At 37.2% G+C, this 24881-nt stretch overlaps 1 protein-coding gene across 1 annotated transcript in view; it reads right to left on the bottom strand.

Annotated features, from left to right (window-relative positions):
* Positions 1-13272, bottom strand: part of Guf1 (GUF1 GTPase) — a 22133-nt gene extending 8861 nt beyond the window's left edge. The window contains exons 1-11 of the mRNA XM_013008913.1: positions 13011-13272; positions 11126-11237; positions 10838-10986; positions 10281-10361; positions 8326-8403; positions 7167-7250; positions 6111-6175; positions 5010-5213; positions 3043-3182; positions 1543-1666; positions 1006-1192 (exon numbers count right to left, since the gene is read on the bottom strand). Of these exons, the coding sequence (XP_012864367.1) occupies positions 1006-1192; positions 1543-1666; positions 3043-3182; positions 5010-5213; positions 6111-6175; positions 7167-7250; positions 8326-8403; positions 10281-10361; positions 10838-10986; positions 11126-11237; positions 13011-13175 (1389 nt within the window). The 5' untranslated portion in view covers positions 13176-13272. The remainder of the gene's footprint in view (positions 1-1005; positions 1193-1542; positions 1667-3042; positions 3183-5009; positions 5214-6110; positions 6176-7166; positions 7251-8325; positions 8404-10280; positions 10362-10837; positions 10987-11125; positions 11238-13010) is intronic.
* Between the last annotated feature and the right edge of the window lie 11609 nt (positions 13273-24881).

Below are 24881 nucleotides of genomic sequence, written 5' to 3'. Positions count from 1 at the left end.
ACATTACTAATATTGATTATAAATAAGTACTTCATTCACATTTAAATTCAAATTATAAAATTTAGAAAATTATGACAAAGGATTGTATTATTTTTTAAGACTACATTTAAATTACTTTTTTTTTTTTTTTTGCTAGTCCTGGGCTTGAACTCAGGGCTTGGGCACTGTCCCTGAGCTTCTTTTGCTCAATGCTAGCACTCTATCACTCGACTACAGCACCACCTCCAGCTTTTTCTGTTTATGTGGTACTGAGGAATAGAACCCAGGGCTTCATGCATGCTAGGCAAGCACTCTACCACTAAGCCACACTCCTAGCCTAAGACTACATTTAAATGTGACCTTTATAGTGCATTTAGCTAATTAATAAACTATTTTTTAAAATATATATGCCAAATTTAGTGGTTAATAAATTGCAATTCACATGGAATATAATATTGTCTACCTCATTCAACTGAAATTTAAATTTTTCTAAAACAAATGCAATAAATACTTCACATTTTGTTATTTATGATGGAAGTTATAGCTTTCATATTTTTGTTGAATTTTGAACAGTACTTTGATTACTAACTCTATCAGATACAGACTAGTTTTTTGTTTGTTTGTTTTTTTGGGTCCGGTTATGGGGCCTGAACTCTGGGCCTGGGCGCTGTCCCTCAGCTCTTCAGCTCAAGGCTAGCACTCTTCCACTTGAGCCATAGCGCCACTTCCGGCTTTTTTTTTTTTTTGCTTATGTAGTGCTGGGGAATCGAACCCAGGACCTCAGGCATGCAAGGCAAGCACTCTACCACTGAGCCACCTTCCCAGCCCCCAGACTAGTTTTTATAATGTGGAAGCCTCTTTAAGAAAAATAATATAGTTTTCAGAAAGGTACTTTGTTATTAAAAAGAAGAGAAGTTAATCTTTATTACTTATAAACAAGAATATATTCTAATAGGACATCAGCTATTAAACTAAAAAGAAATTAATAAAAATTTATCTTGCATTCTGCAATAAAGTCCACATTTATTTGTGAAGTTCTCTATTTGTGCTCATACAAAGTGGTATTAAATATTTCACAACCTTTATCAATTTTGCTGATGCAAGAACAGCTTTATATGGAACAGTGGGGGTTGTCAAAATAACAGAAGCATTATATTCTTGTTCTAGTCGCTGATTGAAAACTTCCATATGTAATAGTCCAAGAAATCCCAACCTGTGGGAGAAAAAAAAGACAGACTCCAAAATATTCATGTCCTAGCATAGGCTCTGTTTTTTAAATGAATCTATTGATATGATGTTGGAGAGGAGTGGTATCAAAACAGTTATCCATTCAAGCAACTCATATCACAAATAAGTGCTTGTATAATTGAATTAAATTAGAGTCAAGTCTTCCACTGACAATCTATTTTAAATTAACTGTAAAACTTACAAAACATGAATCTGTATGTGAAAAACCAAGTATTTTGGTCATTTTCTCACACCAGGGGATCCTCAGGAATTTCAAAAGCTTTTAAATTTTATTTTCCTATAAAAACATGACTCTACTATGTGAACAAAGCTTACCTCCAGCCAGCACCCAGGGCAAGGCTACTATCCCGATGAACTGTCACACTGGAGTCATTTAAAGTCAGTTTTTCTATAGCACTCTTCAGGTTATTATATTCAGACTGATCTATAGGGTACATTCCTGGGGACACAAAAATTATTACTACAACACAATCCACTGCCTTACAAACCAAGCCTAATGTGTAAGGCTGCAAAGTACAAAAATCAATATTATCTTCCTAGTTTTGACTGGCCAAACATTATAAATACTAAGAGAAATTGGTTGCAAAGTACCTTGCATATCATTAGCTTTAATACACTTGTATTAAAGCTTGTTCATACTCCAAACAATGTTACTCGTGTTGTAGAAATGTAGAGAGAAGAAAAGCAATAACAATGGGAAACAGGGAATTAGGCCTATTCAAAATTAGGTAATTGTGTTTAAGAAACAAGCATATATATTCCACAGCTATAGATAAAACTATAAATAGGTTACAGATACATAAGCAAAATAGGAACTATACTGAACTCCTATTTTCTAGGACAGGTTTTCTATTAAAATCAAAGATAAATTTTGTTTTTAACAATTTAGTGAAAAGAAACAACTTTTGAGGATACAGATTTCTCAGAATCTCTCTCATCTCCTACCTGTGAAGTTGATACCACACAAGTGCTCTAAAAGTCAAATGACTGGCTTTACTAAACATGATGCATATCCACAATGATAGGAACGAACTTCAGGGAAAAAATCTGGGTGCCTAGGGTACAGAGCAACCTGGTGACCTCCCAACAGATTTTTCTTTTCCCATATGTCCCTAATAGCACATCTAGTGAACAAGTTTCTGAAGTTACACATACTTGAAGCTAAATTATTCTTCCAATTCAACACTGGTACCATACGAAATTCAGCAAAGCCTGGCTAGGAGGAGGACAACAATGTCGGCTGGATACATGTAATAAAAACACTATAACTAGAAAAATGTGTTCAAACATAATAATGAACTCCCTAGAGATATAAGAAGAAAATTCCTATATCTAAACTCTTGTATGTATCAACTTACTTCTTATTTAAGGCATCCTAAATGATTTCTCACATAAAATTTCATCATATACATGCAATCAGAGATGTGTATTTTTTACACATACATTTGTGTTTATATATACTTTTATATATTCTTTCATTTTTGAGACAGAGTTTTGCTATGTAGGCCAGGCTGATTTCAAATTCACAATCGTCTTGCTTCAGTCTCGCAAGTATTCAGATTACAGGTGTGTACCACTTCTAGATATAAATCGGATAGAAACTGCTATATAAATAGAAATAAAGCACACACACACAAACATACACACATACAGATACACACTATGAAACAGTGTCCTGCCATTAGCAATTACTTGAAATTACCTGAATGTATATCTTTTAATAAGTTAACTTTTATCTCAGACATACTTTTATTTCAGACATACTTTGTTTTAAAATATTTTAGCCCTCAAACTTTGATTTTGTGAGCTCCTCACCTGCAAATACCATTGGTTTCGCGGATTTAAACCCAGGCAAGGGCTCCACTGGATGCTTATGTAAATACAATGTATCTCCTATTTGTGCTTCAGTGACAGTTTTCATCCCAGCAATCAGATAGCCCACCTGTCCTGCATATCTAAATAAAATTATTATAGGCAAATGTTTACTGCTTTCATGTTTAAGTGCATATTCACAATTAGTTCTGTTGTTCCTGAAAATTATAACATCCTTTCCAAAAAAAATCTGATCAAATGACTGTGCTACATATCAATCCCTAAAAGCCCTTCAACAAAAACTCTTTATAGCCTGTCCAGTACCTACAATCTCTGCTCAAGCTTCTGAAGCCTTCATGATCTTACCTCTCTTTTGCAATTCAAAAGGCACAGCTTTTGATGTCTCATTAACCAGTTACATATGTTCTTAACAAGAAAAGTACATTTTTACTCAATCATAAAAAAAAGATGCAAACCTGATACTTATTTGATATTCATAGAAAAAGATCAAATTCCATGATTCCAAGTGTCAATTTTTTTTTAATTTTTATTTTCTTTGCCAGTCCTGGGGCTTGAACCCAAGGCCTGGTTAGAATCCCCGAGGTTCTTTTGCTCAAGACTAGCATTCTACCATTTGCACCACAGCACCACTCCCAACTTCATCTGAACAGTTCATTGGCAAAGAGTCTCACACAGTTTCCTGCCCAGGCTGGCTTCCAAAAATTAATCCTCAGATCTCTGCCTCCTGAATAGCTGGGATTATAGGCATGAGCCACCAGTACCCTGTTCAAAATGAAAGACTTCTTTGTACTGTATTTCAATTGTGATCTGTCCCATCAAACACATTAATATGGGACCTAGTCCATCTTAGATCATTAAATTAGCTTTAAAAATGTCCTACATAATAACACAGTAATTTATATGTAGGAAGAGGTGTAAGAATTTTAAATAAAGATAATGCTTAATACATATGGCAGGATATAAGCAGACTGTAGAAATATTTCAATAAACTTAAGACTTTCTAGCTAAAGACCTGAGTAATAGCTGCACACCAGTGGCCTACACTTGTAATCCTAGCTACTCAGGAGGCTGAGATCTGAGAACTATGGTTCAAAGCCAGCCCGCTCAGGAAAGTCCATGAGATTCCAATAAAACATCCAGAAAACTGGAAGTGGTGCTGTGGCTGAAGTTGTAGAGCACTAGCCTTGAGCTGAAGAGGTGAGGGACAATGCCCAAGCCCAGAATTCAAACCCCATGACTGATCACAAAAATGAAATAAAATAAAGTAAAATAAAAAATTGAGTAACATACTGCTTTTTAGACATACAACATTAAACCCTAAAATGTGATTTGCAAAGCCATTTGATTCAAGACTTTAACTTTTATAGAGCAAACAGGACCTTTGCAGTTTCATATTATTTGTCCAAGGTCATGTCCCATCAGTATCTAACATGGGAAGGGTTTAATGCGAAGGGTTTAATGACTGTTGTATAAGCAAACTCAGATCTGTTTTTCTCTAATGTACATTGTTTTGTTAATCCCATGAATTAGTCAAACAAAGTTCTACCATGAATTGCACACTATACAAAAAAAGAATTGTCAGCTTTTTTCTATATGACTTTTATAGTGGAAAATTTAGTTGTAATGAAATGTCAAAAAAAAAAACCCTCTTAAAACACTGCACATGTATATGAGGAGAAGAGACTAACTCATCCTCTCATCAAGTACTAAAATATGGGCCCCATTGCACCGTGATCATTAAGTTAGTTACAGCTAGTCACGAAGAATAAAAATCTCTCACCTCAGATGTCTTATTTCCCTTCATGCATGAGAATATTTGTGATAGAATATTTGCTGTATAGCTACATTGATCAGGTTTTATTTTTCTGTAATCCAACTGGGATTCTTATAGAAAGCAGTAGAAATAGAAATACATATGGACATATTTTAATTACTGACAGATTACTTACAATTTATGAGTTGACTGCTCATTAGGAACCAAAATTCCTACTTCATTAACTTCATATGTCTTTAGAGTATGTGCAGATACAATTTTATCTCCTTTGGAAACCATGCCATCAAATAACGCCACATTAGCTATCACACCTCTATACTGGTCAAAGGTTGAATCAAATACCAATGCTTTCAGTGGATTGTTGCGATGCACTTTAGGCCTATTAGATACAAGTTAAAAATATATATATACACATACTGAATTGCAATCTTCATCTATAAAATCCTGTTTTCAACTACTTTGGTTTAACATTTATTATTTATTTATTATTATGTAAACCCAAACAAGAACCTAATGAGCTGGGAAGGTGGCTCAGTGGTAGAGTGCTTGCCTCGCATGCATGAGGCCCTGGGTTCGATTCCTCAGCACCACATAAGCAGAAAAAAGCCGGAAGTGGCACTGTGGCTCAAGTGGTAGAGCGCTAGCCTTGAGCTGAAGAGCTGAGGGACAGCGCCCAGCCCAGAGTGCACACCCCACGACCATTCCCTCCCTCCCCCCCAAAAAAAACCCTCAGTGCTACTTTGCAACTTGAGCTACATGCCGACCCCTTTTAGCTTGGGACTTTTCAGATCAATTCTCACAATTCTACCCAGACTGACCTCGGACAACAAGCATCAACTATGGCTGAATTGTAGCTGGGATTACAAGTGTGCACCACTATGGTACTGCTTGCCTTTGAGATAAGGTGCCACTAACTCATAAACTACATTCAAACCATGATCCTACTACTTCTGCCTCCCAAGTAGCTATGATTAATGGTATAGGGTATGGTGGGTAATCTCATGTTTCAGTTACTTATGTATATATTTCATTATGCTTCAATATAAGGTGAAGAACTACCAACGTATTTAAGTTTCTTTATTATTCATCAAGAAAAGATTCCTATTCTTGCCTTTTTAATTGTATTGTATTTGCCTCATCCATGCTGTTAAAAGCAAAAATTTATTCTCACTTACTGCAAGAGTATTTATCATACACACTAAGTAACAATGAGAGGTCAAATTGATGATCTTGAACTATATGTAAATGAATAATATAAAAATAGTAAAATGCTTACGGAGGTATCCTTTCAATAACTGCGTGAAGAACACTTTCAACATTTGTTCCAAGTTTAGCAGAAATCTGAAAATATACATATAAAAAGTACAAGAATTTAAATAAATACAAGAACACAATTATTTATGATCAGAAGTTAGAAATCTAACATTTGCTTGAATACAGAGAAAATCATAAGCAGCTATAAGAGTACACAGACAAATACCTCTTTGCATTCTAGTTAAGTGCATCTACATTAATAAAATTGAATAAAAGAGCACTTTCATATGGAATTAAGAGAGCAATTTATAAGGTGTTCAACAAATCTGAGCAGCAGTCCGTGCTACAGACTTGTGGAATGGATATCACTGAGCAATACTTATTTTCTTGAGCTTCATTTTGCTCATTTGGTAAATAATATTCCACCAAAATCTCAAAAATTAAGGATGATGTCAAGCCTTTCAACACCCTTTCTTCCCAAGTTCACTCTCCTCTTTTTAGAAAAGGTTAAGGTTCTATGCAATAATTTATTGTGTTTCAATAAAAACAATTGGGTACCTGAAACTTGCTTTTAAAAAACAATTAAGGGCCGGGCGCTGGTGGCTCACGCCTGTAATCCTAGCTACTCAAGAGGCTGAGATCTGAGGATCGCGGTTCAAAGCCAGCCCGGGCAGGAAAGACCTTGAGACTCCTAACTCCAATAAACCACCAGAAAACCGGAAGTGGCACTGTAGCTCAAGTGGTAGAGCGCTTGCCTTGAGCTGAAGAGCTGAGGGACAGCGCCCAGGCCCAGAGTTCAAGCCCCACGACCGACAAAAAAAAAAACAATTAAAAAAAAAAACAATTAAGACTTAGAGAAAAAAAAAAAGACACATTGCTGAAATGATACGATACACTACCAGGCAACACAGCAGTCTGTGGCAAGCCATCATCTGACACTTAAATAAAAAAAATTAAATTTAAAATCATATCGATTTTGAAATAAAATACAAATAGACTGTTTCCTATAATTATTATAGCTAGCTTTTAAAACAGCTCTTTTAAAGTATAATCAGTATCTTCCAAAAAAGGATTTTACCTTAATACATTCCTCAGATGGAATATCAAACACTTTTTCAATCTGCTTTTCAACCCTTTCAGGATCAGCATTCTTCAGATCTATCTTAAAAAAAAATCCAGGATAATAAAAATAAAATTCATTACATACTAGCAATATTTGGTGATAGTTACAAGCTTCTCTGACTAAACCTTCCTGGCTCCTATGAGTTTTTCAAAAGAATTAAAATTACGTATATCAAAACAGTTTTAACAAGTACTAAAAAACTAGAAATCAAGAAGCAAAGCAGGAAAAACAATGTAAGCAGGGTCAAGAATATAATAACAACATAAGCAGTAATCTGTGAATTGATTTTAAAAGTTAAGAATAACTGGGCACTGGTGGCTTATGCCTATAATCCTAGCTACTCAGAAGGCTGAGATTTCAGGATTGTGGTTTGAAACCAGCCTATGCAGGAAAGGTTGTGAGACTTTCTTTAATTAACTACAGAAAAAGTTGGAAGTAGAGCTATGGCTAACGTGGTAGAGCACTACCTTTGAGCAAAAACGCTCAGGGACAGCATCCTACACCCTGAGTTTAAGCCAAGGACTGGTACACACACACACACACACACACTTAAGCAGAATGTAGTGGCTCATGCCTATAATCGCACACACACACACACACACACACACACACACACACACACACACACACAATTACGCAGAATGTAGTGGCTCATGCCTATAATCCCAGTATTTATGAGACTGAGATCAAGAAAATTATAAATCCAGGCCAGGCAGGGCAAAAGGTTTCAAGACCCCATCTGAACAAAAGCTGGGCGTGGTGGTGCTCAAATACTTGTCATTCTAGCCACTTCAGGAAGTGTAAACAGGAGGCTCTAAGTACTCTTATTTCAACCAGGGCACAAAGTGCTGCAGATTGCCTCAAACAGCGTGGCTAGCAAGCACAAAATCTTGAACTTAAACTTTGAATCTGGGCAACTATCTTTTTAACCACTTATAAGGGTGTAGGAGTTTGATTTGCAATACTTCACATGAAACTCAAGGAGATAAATCCCACCAACATAATGAATAAATATCCTGAGATCCCTCATAGAAGAAGAAACAGTATATCTCACATTTAAACACTAGATAGAATTCTATAAAGTGAAACTGAATTAATGCCTCAATGCAATTACCTTGTTTATAACTGGAATTACTGACAGCTGTGCTTCAAAGGCAAGAAAGAAGTTTGCCACTGTTTGGGCTTGGATACCCTGGAACAATCAAAACATGACATAGAGATTGACCACTTTGCTTTGTATTGAAAAATTTATCATTCAAAACAATTCCATATAAGCTTCATCAAAAGTAAGGTTTTGGCCATTCTCACCCTAGAAATAACCCACTTTCAGTCTATTCAAAGTGTATTGCTTTTCTAGCAAGCTTCCTAATTACTTTCACTGCCTGAATAAAAAACTGAACAAGAACCTGAGATTTTTATATCACTGTGAAAATAAAAAACAAAATGTCATATATTTGAATGCCCCCCCAGCCCCCCAAAGCTTATGTGTTAAAAGTCTCTTTTGTTCTGGTTAGGAGACAGGACCTATGGGGGAGGTCCCTGGATCACTGGAAGTATGCCCTTGCAGGGCACTGTAGGACCCTGCCTTTCCCCTCTTCTCTTTGGCCCCACCAAGTACTCTCACCATGACAAGCTATTTTGCCACAAGCACAAAACAGTGAAGACAATCTATTATGGACAAGAACTTCTAAAGCTCAGCAAAAATAACGTTTAGTTGTGTAATTATCTCAATATTTCATTTCAGTGTCAGAAAGTTCATCAAGAATATCCTTCCTCTATTTCTCTCCAGACTAAAATAAAGATTGTCAACGGCAATGCAATCGTCAAGTCAAGCAAAATAAACCAACAGTCTACCAAGTTTAATGTAGACAATCTCACTGAGCAGAACCATAAAGTAAACTCTGGTACTTGTACTTCCATAAAGCTGGATCTCTCAGTGTGATAATTCCTGTTATTTCAGAAGGAATTTACTGAAGGTCCTTCTCTGTGTCAAGCACTGTGTTAGGCACTTGAGACTGTGCCAGGAACTGTTAGGCACTGGAGACATAAAGACAACACTAGGACCTTTAAGGGCCTACTATAGAATAGTCATATGATACAGTTTACAAAGCCTCCTTCAAGGTAGAGAATAAGAATCAAGTACTTCTTGACACAATAATCAGAACACCTCTTTTGAGTTTTTGTTTTTTGATTTTTTTGGTCGGTTGTGGGGCCTGAACTCTGGGCCTAGGCGCTGTCCCTCAGCTCTTCAGCTCAAGGCTAGTGCTCTACAATTTGGGCCAAAGCACCACTTCCAGCTTTTTTCTGCTTATGTGGTACTGTGGAACTGAACCCAGGGCCTCATGCATGCAAGGCAAGCACTCTAACACTGAACCACCTTCCCAGCCCACCTCTTTTGAGTTTTAAATGAACACTGTAAAAAACTAAGATATATCAAAATCTTACTTTAGTGTATCATAATTCTTATAATAATTATATATAATATGCCTAACATGTGTGTTTTTAAATGAGCTTATATTACATAGGACAGGATTTCACTGTTATCTTTCCACACATGCTTACAAAGTATTCCAATCTGTTTTAGACCTTTTATCAAACTTGTGTGTGTTTTGATGACTGTGTTTATACCACAAAGGATTTGATAATGTTACCAATATCACTGAAACCTATCACTTTGTACATTCATTATTGCATTAAAATCACCTAACATGACTTCGAAATTAAATATTTTCAAGCTTTGCTATAAAACTGCTATAGAAACTTCAGTTACTATTAACAGGTTTTGATACAGTGCATTGAAAATACAACATATTTCAACAAGAACTACAGCAATCTTTTGAACAATTCCTCTAATCAGCTTTAAAAAAAGTTTAAATAAAAGTCTCAACCCCATGGAATGTTTTAGTGTAATAAGATTTTCACCTCATCAGTATCAAAGCTCATGATTTTGAGGAATACAATATACTTTCATTCAAATACAAAGATTTTATTCCTAACACATGTTTTAAGGAAAACTTTCCCAAACAACCAAATAAGATTGTCACATCAATTAAAATGAAAAAGTCTTACCTCATTTGCATCAACCACCAGTAAAACCCCCTGGCAAGCAGAAAGCGACCTGGACACCTCATAACTAAAATCAACATGTCCCTACAAAACAGAAAGATTGGTATTTTTAAACATACACTGTGATTTCTATTTTTTTTAAATGTAAGGATGTTGAAACAAATCTACTGACTCTACTTGAAATGAAGATATTATATATTTTTTTCCTCCCCCTCCCCTTCCTCTTCCTCCTACCCTGAACTGTAGGCCTGGGAGCTGTCCTTCAGCTCGTCAGCTCAAGGCTAGTGCTCTACCACTTGAACCATAGCACCACTCCCGGCTTTTTCTGCTTATGTGGTGCTGAGGAATTGAACCCAGGGTCTCATGCATGCAAAGCAAGCACTCTATCACTGAGCCACCTTCCCAGCCCCTATATTTCTTCTGCTGATAACTTGTTAAACAAGTTACTATTAACCCAAGAATAAGAAAACAAAAAGATATGTTTTTTAAAAATAGCTCAAAAATCAAGAACTCATGTTATTAGTACAAGACTAACTTTAACAGTTCATGCATGAACTTACTGGTGTATCAATGAGATTTAAAAGATACTGCTTTCCTCCAAAACTGTAAAACAGAGATGCGGTCTGTGCCTTAACAGTGATTCCTCTTTCTCGTTCCACTTGCAATTTATCAAGAACTTGTTTGTTATTCGTTGTCTTCTCAATTGTCCCTAGAAACAAAAGCCCTCAATGATTTTCCAAAGATTTACAAAAGAAAACACCACAATGAAAGTAAAACCAAATATTAAAAGTGTACGGCAAAAGGAAACCCCAATTACACATTATGCCAATGGTGTGAACTGACAATACCTGTTAGTTCCAGGAGTCTGTCAGCTAAAGTGCTTTTGCCATGATCTACATGTGCAATAATACTGAAATTTCTGATATCTTCAACAGGAAATCTAGACATGTCAGGTGTTTCCTAGAAAGGGAAGAGAAACACTACAGTAAGATAAACTGTGTATAATAGAAAACAAATCTGTAACTCAAGATAGTTTTAATGTTAATATTTAACTTACTATAACTTGCAAAGCTTATAATTAATTGTTACGAAAGTAAAGATATATGACTATGCTCATATAACAAAGAACAAATTACAAGAGAAACATAAAAGGTAATCAGGACCTGACTCTATCTTCATGGACAGAGAATACCTAGAACATCTAAAAGGTAACTAGAAGTCTCATTCTGAAAAAAACTCTTTATACAGCAAAAATTCTTAAGGCTAACAAGCTACAGAAAAAAAATGACAGGAAGTGATGTGCTGCTATCACAATGAAACTCACAAATCAGGCTCATTTAAAAATCTGTGCTCTTAACAGTAAAGCCTTCAAAGAGTTAATTTAGTTATAATTTTTGTTACTTTGTCGCTCTTGTTGAGGAAAAGATAACATAAACCACAACAAAAAGCATTTTACCACTTAAAGTTTTAAACTACTCAAATATTAAAGTAATACTTAAAATATTTAAAATGAAACTCATGGCTTTCCCCCCACATATCATCTTTGCTGAGCCACATCTCTAACTACTCAAATGTATTCAGGCTGGGTATGGTGGTCCATGTCTATAAATCCAAGAATTCTGAAGGCTGAGGCAGGAAGACTACCAGATAGATGCTTCAGGCTAGCCTGAGCTACACAAGGGAACTCTGATTCAAAAACCAAAATAAAGAAAACTCATTCAAGTATAATGCCCCCTTTTTTGTATTCTGAACATTTAATTTTTCCAATCTAATTAGTATTACATCATCAGCAAATTACACTATACAATTCACCTCAGTTCTGTAATTGTTTCAATAAGAGCACCTAAAAGTATGATTGTATCTTCAAATAAGTCTGTGTGCGTGCACACACAGACACAGACACACACACACGACATTTTTTTTACTATAGACTTTTTTTCCTCTCTAAGTCAAAGATACACGGAAAAGTGTTTTAAATACTTTGAAGTATACACAAATCCACTTTTAGAAACAGGAGTTTCTGCAAAGGTGAACGTCGGTGAGTCATATTATTTTTTCCACTAATTCGGAACTTGCATTCAATCACCTTTCTGCCTCAACTTTTACCACTTCAGTTATCTCAATGGCTGCTAGCGTAACCTAGAGCGGTAGAATCCCATCTTCTCCAAAGGAGAGTCAATTTTCACAGGTCTGTCCTCCGTGGAGGGATCGCAGGGGAGAGAGAGGCTGGGGGCAGAACAGTAATAATAAAACAGAAGCAGCCGACGCTTCTAAAAATCTAGCTTAGGGACCTCAAAGTTGTATGTCTTAGATCAGGCAAGTATCACCAATAGCCAAAGACGGTTTGCTTAGCCTGCCATTCAACAGAGAAAGTCCATCCAGAGAAAGGCCAAGTCGAGATCCTCCGGCTAATGAGCTGCAGGAAAGTGGAGCATCCGAGAGCAGCTTCTCACAAGGATTTTCGGGGTGGGGTGAGAGGGAAACTCCACAAAACGAGGGACACTTCATCGGCAAAGTGCGTGGCCCAGGGCCCCCCAAGAACGAATCCGGATCGGAGCTGTTTGGGCCATCGGGCCGGGCTGGGTCCCCCGCTCGCCGCCGGCTGTGGCGGAAGCCGGCCCTGCAGCTAGGATCTGGGGGACCCGTGCCCCCGGGCCTCGGGAGCACCCCCAGAGTCCCACCCTCGCGGGGCACCCCAAGTTTAACGGCCCCCAAGCGGGTCGTGGCGGTCACCTTGAGCTCTGCAGAGCCGTAGGGCCTGGAGGGCGCCCGGGGATCCGTGGCGACCGCGTGGGTCGGCGCCGGCCGGGACCAGGGCAACCTGGGTCGGGCGGGCCCTGAAGCCCAGGGCGCCAGCGCCCGACCGCGCCACCAGCTGCGACCCGCCGGGATCCACATGCCCTGGGCGGAGGAGGCGTCAAGAGAGATCGCTGAGAAGGGACCGGGTCATGGTAAGGAGACGCCAAGCTCGGCCCAGAGGCCGCGCCGAGACGTGACAGCCGGGACCGGAGACCGCGCTAGCCAATCAACGGCGCCGGAGGCTCGCCGTCGCTCCAGGCGCACGACGTCATGACGTCAGCCGCCACAAGTCACGTGGGAGGAGGTGTGGCTGTGGTTGCGTGCGGGCTGCCGGGCTTCCCATTGGCGGGTCCGGTGTGATCGATCCCTCCAAGCTCCAATAGGAGGTTCAGACCTTGCCACCCGCCGAGAACGCCAGGCCCGCGGATGTGGGCGCGGGGCCGGCCTGCTGCACACACCCAGGAAGAGCGGGCTGCGTCCCGGGACGCTCGAGCACAGTGTGGCGTCTCGGAGATCCTTACACGATAGATAGCTGTGCACTGATGGTTCCTTCGGTGATCAGTGAGCGCAGAGGAGGAACCGCACCGGAAGGAAGGATTCTGGTGTCTTGGTGAATCCAGGAAAGTCTGTGAAGGAGAGAGCGTAGGAAGAGTCTGTCCTGGGTTCTTTAACAATTCCCCCTACTTTAAGTTACAGCCTCATCACCAGTGTACCGAACGGAGAGGAGGTCTGTCCCAGTAAGAAAGGGGTGCGTGCCGGAGGTAACGGGACCGGTCGCACCCGACTTCCTCCCACGCGGCCCCGGGATCGTCTCTGGGGTGTCTGGAGTTTGGGCCTTGTGAGGTGTAGGGGGCCCGGGCCGGGGGAGGAGGGTCGGTGGTGTTTACTTCACCATTGTGACTGAAATCCTTCGTAGTATTTCGTTTGATCAGCTGGGCGATCAAAATCGTTTATTAAAATCAAACTTCTATTACAGGCTCAGCTCTTTATTGGGAATTATTTTTTTAAGGCAATCTGTGTTATGTGACTACTTCTATTACTGGTTCAGTTAGCGGATGAACTATCTCGGCATGTATTGAGCATGCTTTAAGTCTGCTGCCGAGACTTTAATGATTTCAGTTTCATACTCTTTGGCTACAAAGCCTAGCGTGAGTGACAGTGATTAGGACAGATTTGTAAATATAGGAAATACCACCCAGAGTGAATGAACTCAGCTCGCCCTAACTCAGCTCGCCCTTGGCAGTGGTGAGTGTGTGTTATAATGGGAGTTGAAGGAGACCAGAATTGAGGACAAGCAGGAATATAACAAGGTTAGCTGGAATCCACGGGAAATGGATACATCAGAACTGTGATCCCAAGTCTAACTCCATAGTCACTCCCTTAACCACTCCATTAAACTCTGCTCTCTTGAGCAAGGATACAGATGAGTAAAAAAACATATAAATATAAAACATAGTTGGCTGAAAATCACGACCATAAATCAAGATAGTGATATTTTGAAGGAAGAACTTCTAAGGTGCTGATAAATTTTTAAAACACATAAATGACGACTCATTTTTCCCTAAAAGTAAATATACAACTGAGAGATTACATTCTTACAAAATACTGTTTCACAAGCATTGTATTTAATTTACATTAGTTTGCTAGGGTTACGATAAGAAAGTACCACAAAGGGAGTAATATTTGTATTTTTTAATTTTGGTTTTGGAAGCTAGAAATCCAAGATCAAGGTATCTGAAATTAAACCAACCTCCTTAATTTATAGATCTTTAACTTGTGAGAGCATCCTCGTGTAGTCTTTTTAGAATGACACAACATGTTTGATTTAGGCCCATTGTAATGCCCACATTTGAACTACATTACCTCTGTCAAGATGCCTATCTCCAAAACACAATTACATCCTGAGGAACTGGGGGACAGGCTTCAACATAAAAACCTTTGCAGTCAAGGTGGGAAGGGGGCAGAATTCAGCCTATAACATGTGGAATGACACGAAAATAGCGACTTTATGACTTCCTAATTCTGTTTCAATGTTATCAGTATTGTGAAATATTTTAACATTATAAATACCATTAGAATGTTTAAAATAACACCACAATAGTCATTTAAATAGCAAGTTTATCACCTCTAAATTTGGTTTCAATGTTATTAATATTGTGCAATATTTTAAACATTATAAATACCATTAATGATGTTTGCAATAACACCACAATAGTCATTCAGCACATACACAATTTCATAGCATAATCCATGCAATGCAAAGGATCTCTCTCGTTGCTGTTAGGCAGATAAAGTACTGCCATCTTGTGTCTCCAGTGCAAACTACAGTTTCGAATTTTGGTGTTTTTTTTTTTTTGAACATGAATTAGGGCTTTGTAACAATTTTAATATCAAACAGTACAAATATTGAAGTAGTAACAAAGAATGTTGGCATGAGTTATATGTGGAAAGAATAAAGCCAATTTGAGAAAGTCCCTGGGAAGGTTAGAACTAGCTAGTTACTTTACCCATTCATATGCAAAATCATTGAAAAGAGGGAAGTAACAGAGTTTTGCTTTTGGAAGCTTACCAGGAAAATGTGATATAAAGGAAACATAATGAATCTTCTGTCATAGTCTAGTTGAGATGCAACAAAGCTCTGAATGAATTGGTTAAAAAAAAAGAAAGAAAAAACATGAATGAGGGTGAAGTGGAGGCTGACAGATACTTTAAAAACGTAACAAAGAAGGTTGAGGTGATGTGGAAACGGGAATAGGTTTTCTAGGTAATTTTTTTTTGTTTTGATTGAATAGTAGCATTATTGATTACCAGAATGTGAGCGTATGTTCTATTTGATTCAGAAGGTAATAGGTAAGTGAAACTTAGGGGGAAAGTTCACAGTTAAATTTTAAAATTCATAGCTACAATTTGGTTAAAGATAAGAAAAAGTGAATGGCTGAATCAAAAGGTAGGAAAGAAAATTATCAAGAAGAGAGAACTCTGCATAATTGAGGATATTATGAAATTGGGAAAAAAAACGTCTGAAGGACATAAAATGCAATGTATTGGAGGTATGCTTATATTTTTCAGAAATTTCCCTGATGAATCTAAATTGGTCAAGATTCAGAGAAAGAAAATTGATAGCTACTTTCTTATTTATGTCTTATTGCTAGAATAAGCCTCCTAAAGCAATAACCTGATTATTTGATTATTAATTTCTTGGTTACTTGGTTGATTCTCACCATTTCAAAACCAATCACAAACTGACCCCTCCCCCCCCAATACACATACAAGGTGACAGTGGGACAAAAAGTCAGAAAGAGAAAGATTAAGAATAAAATTTTAAGTTAATGGATTATCAAAATTGTGGAGGCTAGCCAGAGTGAGAAGTATTTTTAACACACATTCTGATCTTAGCAACACATGCTTAATAAAAGCCTCCTGAACACTCCACAGTCTTCTTTTTACATCTCCATATCCACCAGCAATGTCTATTACTTATGACCTCATTTTAAAACAAATCCCACATTTTAAAGTATTTATTTTGGTAGCATTCCACAACCTATTACCAAAGTCTAGCCGGGTGCTGGTGGCTCACCCCTGTAATCCTAGCTACTCAGGAGGCTGAGATCTGAGGATCGAGGTTCAAAGCCAGCCTGGGCAGGAGAGACCTTGAGACTCCTATCTCCAATAAACCACCAGAAAACCGGAAGTGGCGCTATAGCTCAAGTGGTAGAGCGCTCGCCTTGAGCTGAAGAGCTGAGGGACAGCGTCCAGGTCCAGAGTTCAAGCCCTACAACCGACAAAAAAAAAGTCTATAAGAAAGCACCAAAAATAGAATGGTTTAGAGAATAGAAATACGTTTTTCTCAGTGCTAAGGCTGAATCTGAATTCAAAAGCAAGGTAGATTCTCCCTGAGAATGGGGAGAGAAAGACTTCTGTTCCTCTGCACTTGTGTCTGATGTTTTCTTAAAAAGCTTTGACATTTGATACACCTTTGTAATCTCTGCCTTCATCATATGATATTTTCCTTTGTTAATAGTCTTCCTCCTGTGCATGTCTTTTTCTGTGTCTAAAGTTTCCTTTATATAATAATATCAGCAATGTTGGATTAAGTCCATCAAAAGTCTCATAATCTCTTTCAAACTTAGGGACCATGTAAGTAACCTTCTGAAGTTATGATTCTGAAATTAAGATGGAAACATGTTTGGAGGGATGTAAAATTCATCTCACAACTATCATTATTTTTTCTTGAGGTCAGATTGAGAATCTGCATCATAATTTAAGGAAATTTGTAAAAATTAGCTTAATGTTAATTGCCAAAAAACTTAACATGAACCAGTTTTGCAGCATTTATGTTTGTGCTAAAAAAAGTTATAAACCCAAGTATTCTGAATAAATACTTACATGATGGATTGTAGTTTCAAATGGCCACAGCAATATTTCTTCCCAGTATACTCTCCACATAACCTGGCCACAACATCCACGGTACTTGTTCTCCCTAGATGAGTAAAGTAACTACCACATTGTAGCTCCTAAAACAATAAAACATTATTACCTTACGTTATGTAGGGTTTGTGTCCTTTTAGTATCCATTGTAATTAAAGTCTTGTCTCCAAGGTAGCACTGTGGGAAAGAGGGATATCTAATAATCTAATAGCTAATAATTTAATATTTAATGATCTAATAGTCCCCTGGCTCTGCTTTCCTCCCATGTTGATATCCTTAAAAAATGAACCCCAAGGGCTGGGAAGGTGGCTCAGTGGTAGAGTGCTTGCCTTGCATGCCTGAGGCCCTGGGTTCGATTCCTCAGCACCACATAAGCAAAAAGAAAAAAGCCGGAAGTGGCGCTGTGGCTCAAGAGGTAGAGCGCTAGAGCTGAGGGACAGTGCCCAGGCCCAGAGTTCAGGCCCCACGACTGGACAAAAAAAAAACAAAACAAAACAAAAAAAATGAACCCCAAGATAAGGACTCAAGTGGTTTTTCTTTCGTGCTATTTATAAGGTGACTTTTTTGGTTTGTATGTCCCTCCCCCACTGTATAACCCCTGTTTTCACTGTATTTGATGTTGGTATAATTTGGGAAGGGGAAGGGAAAAAACAAATTGCTTAAATAGGGATAGGGGTGGACCCACTGCAACAATGAAATGTACAAGATGCTATGACGAAAAATGAACTTTACAACTTTGGCAGTGGGGGGGGGGGTGAAGGGGAGAATGTAGTCGTGGAAATGGGAGGGAAGGGATGGTAAGGGAAAAGCAAAGGAGGTGGCAACAATGCTTGATAAGAAATGTACTCATTTCCTTGCTCATGTAATTGTAACCCCTTTGTACAGTATTTATGAAATAAACATTAATAAAAATGAATGTTGTTATCAAGTGAAACACTGAACAACTTTTTCGAATTCAGGAAGAAAGTATAAGCTCTCATTGTGAATAAAAACCCTTTTTGAGAGGAAGCTTTGGATTTTGAGTATTAGTGAAAAAGTTATTCTAATCTAAGCCATATAGAGCTTACTCTCTGGAAAGAACAGCTTGATGTTGACAGGAAATAAGAAGAGATGGATATTGAATAACAACAGATATCCACCATAAGGATTAAAGGATTCATAAACACATCAGGAGAATGCATTTCTAAGTGACAAATGAGAAGGAAACAAATCTTAATTTCTTAAGGGGATTACGTTTTTGTGAATTTGTCATTTTAAAAATTCACTTTAAAGTTTAGAAGTATAGCTTAGTGGTAGAGTATTGGTCTAGTAAAAATAAGGCCCTAAAAATCTATCAAATTCTGAAAGAAAGAGAGAAAAAGGAAGGGAGGGAGAGAAAGGAGGAAGGAAGGAAGAGAGGCAGGGAGGGAGGGAAAGGGGAAGAAAGGGAGAAATGTTCATCTGCTTCTTATATGATTTACATTTCATTTCTCTAATATTTTGTTCTCTTTATGAGTATAATCTTTGATATAACTGCTGACTTAAGTTTTCTCTTCTAACTCATCTGATTTGTATTATTAGACTCATTAGAGTCCTCATTTCATTCATTTGAAATTGAATTACCTCAGGAACCATCAATTTATTGCTGTACTTGTTTTTTTCTGTGGCATTTGTAAGTAAAAGGTATTTACTTTTTCTCCCAATGAATGAAGCCATTATATATTATGCAAAGACTACGAGAACAAACTTACCCAATTTTTGGCACATCAGAGTAGTTCAACAGTCAGCTTTGTGTCATAGGTAGTCTCAATTCAGATGTGTCCACTGTCATATTAAAAGTGTAATATTTTTAGGCCTACATATCCGAAATATTTCAGTAGTTTTGAGAAGTACACTAAAATATAAATATCCTAAATGTTCCAAAATGTTACTGTATTGATGAGAAAACTGAGATAGAAAGAAGCTAGGTAAACTACTGAGAGTCTTCATGGCAACGAATAGCTTTCATGTTGTTTCTACCTGGACAGAAATTGCGAATAGGCAAAGAGAAGCTCTTCAAATGTTTTCAGTGGCCAAAGTCTAGAGGCCAGGCTGACAGACACAATCTTATACTCCAAACTGAGAGCTGGATGCATTTTGCTCTAGGCTATAGGTGCTCAGGTTGGAGATTTAAATTTATCATATGATATTGTAGATAGAATCCTTTGTTAAACTCTGTTATAAAAGATTATATTAACACACAACTATTGATCTTGATAAAATAACAGGAAACGAAGTAAAACATGTCTTTATTGTTTGTTAATTTAATTAGAAGTCATGCACTATGTTAAAGGGATGTACTAATCAGCTCCATATCTTTTTTTTTTAATTTTTATTTCTTTGTATTTATTTTTTAAATGTTTAGTGTAAAGGTGATATACAGAGGGGTGAGAGTTACATAAGTTAGTACCGAGTAAATTTCTTTTTGACCATGTCACCTCTTCCCTCATTTTCTCTCAGTTTTTCCCTTCTGCGCTTCCCTCCCCCCAGTTTTAAAGTTAATTTTCAACATAGTGTCTAGTGAGTATCACTGCTGAATTAGTTCATCCTTTGTCCATCATTTCTGTGCTTCTTCTTACCCTCTGCAAATCAAATAAACTTATATACAAGACAAAAGGTACAGAAATTTTTAAAAAAGAGACAAAAGGGGGACAACATGAAAAAACTCATAAGTAAAACTGAAAATTTTGTTTCCACTTCTTGGAGTTCATTTTGATAAGCATCATTTTATATGATCATCTGCAGCAATCACACTCCTAGGCATCTATCCAATTCACCACTACCCAGGCCATACTAAAGCTACCAGAACAATCATGTTCATTGCAGCATTGTTTAGCATAGCTAATATATGGAATCAACACAGATGCCCCTCAGTGGATGAACAGATCAAAAACATGTGGTATATTTATACACAATGGAATTCTACGCTTCTATTAGAAAGAATGACATGCCTCATTTGTAAGGAAATGGAAAGACTTGGAAAAGATTATATTAAGTGAAGTAAGCCAAAGAAACATAGGTTGCATGGTTTCCCTCACTTGTAATAACTAGAATGTGCCTATAAATTTACCAGTAAACAGGATGAAATGTAAGCCTTGAAGATAATTGTAATAGATATAGTAAAGGGATAGTAATAACAAAATATAGAAAAGAAAAACTTCTAAGTTGAAGCATTAATCATTTATGAGATAGTTCTATTAAATTCTGTTCTTTGCCACACAGGGCTCTAACCATAGGAAACTGTGAAGCCACCATAAGTATGGGGGAGCACTCACTAGTCACAGCTGATAACTTGACAGTGACATTGAGTGGCTCCAGAATACCTGACCGTCACTAGGCACAAATGAAGACTCTTTAATGACCAGTGAATAGTGAGTCTTGTTTTGTAACTAACTAATGGACCCTTGTGCCCTCTGGCGCAAGTAAACATTAATTCTTTATTAGCATAACCACCAACAACTCCTGTCATATCTCTAGCTCCCAGTTCTCCCTGAGGTTTTCCTCAGAAAACGACATTGAATTTGCCAAACCCTTTCTTCAAAAATCTATCAGCCCTTTGTTAACTTTGATTTTGTTTGAATTTGAGAAATCATAGCAAAAACCTCAAATCTATCTTCAAGAGAAAAAGAATATCCCCAACTTCTTCAAGGAGAAAGAATAGTATACAGAATAGCCCACCACTTACTCTAGCTTAACAAATGGTTTCAGAATGGGTGAAGATAAATATGTGTGTGTCAAAAGGGAAATAACCAGAAACAAAGAAAAACAAGCATTATCAAGGAAACACTGATGGTGTCTTTATCTACCTGGCTGCTCAGAGTTGGGAGTACTTTGACACAGGAACAGAAATATCTTAAATCCAAGTCTCTATATCTCCATTATGTCCTATCAAGTTATGTTCATGTTCTCTTATATTTCTGCTGTAACTCATGGTCAAAAGTACCTGATAAGGTTTGAGGTTGAATCCCAATAGTGATTCTCCCTTAATGGATGTTGTATTTTCATAGGTAAGCAAAATATAGGATTAGTAAGTTATGTCACTTCCTGTTGTTTTAAGTATGATAGTGAGATATATGGGTACCATTTATACATCTCCACATACTGGACACATTGATGTAATACAACAATAGAACATAAAATTTACAAAGTTTTTGCAAGATTTCTATCAAGAGAAAAGGTAAAGATCATTGTTCAATTTGAACATCTTATGGATCAATTTATCATGTATTTAATATTTCCTTCCAAAGATAGGTCATTTTCTACCCTAGGCCACCAGAGTGATAAATTTGTAAGATTAACATTCCACTAAAACCCTTATTGTTTACGTTACTGTTTACAAAAACATTTTAATACCACACTTAGAAACACTATAAAATATATGTGTAAATGTACCTAAAGTCTTAAAAATTATTTATTGTCATACTCTTGGATTTACCATCTGAGGTCCATATTTTAATGTTGGCATCCTGGTTTTATCTGTCCTGAAGTCATATCTTAGTTTAAGAATGTTTTGCTGAGAAAGTCTAGGATTAGCAAAACCATTTTATTTCCAAACCAAGAAGTTATGACTCAAATTTTCTCTAAATTCTGCTCAGAATCTTAACAATTGCTATGTTAGTTCATCTCTTGGTGCTAGAAGCTGGTAGGCATTTTCTGATTCCTTCTGGAAAGATCCGTTTCTATTTTTCACAGTAACTTGGCAATAGAATTACTAAACTTTTTAATACTATATAAAATGAGTTCAATTTTTTTCCAGCCTCCAAAAATACATTTTTCATTGTCCTTCAAATCTCCACTCATGAGCTTTTTGAGCTTTTCTAACAATCTCTTAGAGGCATTATCAGGTTTTGCTTGTGGCCTGGTGCCAGAGCCAGTGTAGCATTTTTAAACAAATTCCACACATAAAAATATATTCTAGTCATGTATTGCTGGGTTACCAGCGTCTTCAAAATTTTGCAACTTAAAAGAACTATCATTCACTTTGTTCATATCTGAGCAATTTGGACAGGACTTGGCAAGGATAACTTTTTTTTTCTATTTCATGTCTGTGGACTCCACTGGGACTACTGGATAGCCTGGCATTTTTTCTTGTATCACAGGGTTTGTCCAGCAGCCAGTCTCTCTCCAGAGTCACAGCTAGAATGGGAATTTCAAGTAACTGTTGAACGAATGTTCAAATGCTCAGTGACTTATTATCTAACCATTAAATTCTGACAATATCATGGTGATGATGTTTAAAAATTTCTAAGTTAAAACTTTGTGATAAGTAACTGGGTTATTTTCTCATGACAAAGCAAGGAAGACATGTTTATAAAACAAAATTTGTATACTGACAATTAGATTTAAATATATATGATAGGCAAATTGTCTCCTTACATCTTTCATGAGCACTTTCATCTGCTAGTCATAATAAATTAGTCAAATTAACCTGAAAACACTTAGAAAATATTATAAAAATGAAACATTCCCATAGTTTGTAAAATAATGATGTTGTAATTAAAATATATAATTATGACACAGCATTGGGAAAGATGTTTTCCCTTCATTGCTACAGGAAATGTGACCAATTAATCATTCATATTTTCTTAATGATAATAAATGGAGATAGTGAAAACAGTGAAATAATAAAACAAATAATTATTTCAATAGTTAGACAAAAATAATTAACGCACTGCAACAAGACATAATACCAATCTAAATTGTATTTTTCAATGTACAATGTAACAATCAAATGATCTGTGAATGAAAAATATTTGTATATTTGTATTTGTATATTTGCATAGTATTACATTTATGAGTAGCTATAAACTTTACTGCTGTATGCATTAAGGAGCTGTGTATGGAGCTGTCAGGACATTGAAGTCATTTGATCTTCAGTGTTTCATGGTTTATGTTCACTGAAGACTTAGGTTAATTTCATTTTTATATGCTAATTTTTGCCTTATATATTGTTGCAAGTCATTAAATCAAATGAATTTTTCATGAAAAGTATGCTGAAGAGTATATAATTACAACATTTAACATTTGTTTAAATGAAATGAGATTGAAAATATATTGTCTTTACATATATATGAAAGATAAAAGTATTCCCTGCTGTTCTCACAGGAACTTTAAAGCTAATCACTCTGATTTCACACCACATGCATGTGTTGAAACATCACACTGAACCGTATTAATATATATAATTGATCCATGCTAATAAGAATAAAGTAATTAAGAAAAATCTTGAGAGAAGGAAGAAAAAGAATGATTTAAATAATGGCTATTATGCAGCAACTTGGAGCTTTTGTAGACCTTTATTTATCTGAGCAGAATACTTGTCAGAATTCTGGAAATGACTGTCCTTAATAATTGTCTTTCCACTCCAGCCTAATACAAATTTTATCCTACGAAGTCTTCTTTCCACCTTCCTGATGAGCTTGTTCAGTTTCCTCTATTGTCCCTCCCTCAGTTCAAATAGCCCATGGGCCCATGGTTTTCTGATCTGAAGCATCTTTTTATAGACATGGCTGTTTTTTATTTCATCCATCCTTTAGTTGTCATGACTTTTGTGAAAGTTCTTCCAATTCTGCTGTAACCAATCTGAACCTCCTTTTCTTCACACCTGTGCTATTCCAATAGGCCCTGCCAATCCAGTCTCACTTTTCTGTTTCTGCATAGCGCTGATCATATCATTCCATTGTTTGGAGCCCTTTAGTGCCATGTCATTCAATTACAATAACATACACTCTTACCATGATCTTCAGCCTCCTTTTTGAATTAAGCTCTGTGTTTTCTTCTAACACATTTCTTTTAACCTTTCCATGCTATGAAATCACTACTACTTTGGCTTTCTGTTTAAACCACAGATTTCTCCCTGCCATCTCCAAATCTATCTCTGTCTCCAAGAGCTGAACATGTTCTTCACTTAGTCTTCAAAGTGACTCCTGATTGGGACTGGGTGATAAGAGGGAGAGACAACTCAGATAGTTTTCTGGGATAAGGATGAGTTAAAAAGCTTCCAGTGGGCCAGGCTCTGGTGGCTCATGCCTGTAATCCTAGCTACTCAGGAGGCTGAGATCTGAGGATCAAGATTCAAAGCCAGCCAGGAGCAGGAAAGTCCCCAAGCTCTTATCTCCAATTAACCACCAGAAAACCTGAAGTGGAGCTCAAAGTGGTAGAGCACCAGCCCAGAGTGAAAAAGCCCAGGGACAGCGCCCAGGCCCTGAGTTCAAGCTCCACAACTGACAAACAAAATGAAAAAGAAAACAAAAGAAAGGCTTCCAGTATTGGCTTGAAAATGAGATAGAACATGCCTTTGTGTGAAAAGCAGTGGGTCATGTGAATATGTATCTCTTAATCTCCGCTGGAGGAGTAAGA

Source organism: Dipodomys ordii, unplaced genomic scaffold, assembly GCF_000151885.1.
Source record: "Dipodomys ordii isolate 6190 unplaced genomic scaffold, Dord_2.0 Scaffold8, whole genome shotgun sequence".
Taxonomy (NCBI): Eukaryota; Metazoa; Chordata; class Mammalia; order Rodentia; family Heteromyidae; genus Dipodomys; species Dipodomys ordii.
The sequence above is the reverse complement of the archived record's forward strand: the minus strand, read 5'-3'. Positions and strand labels throughout refer to the sequence as shown.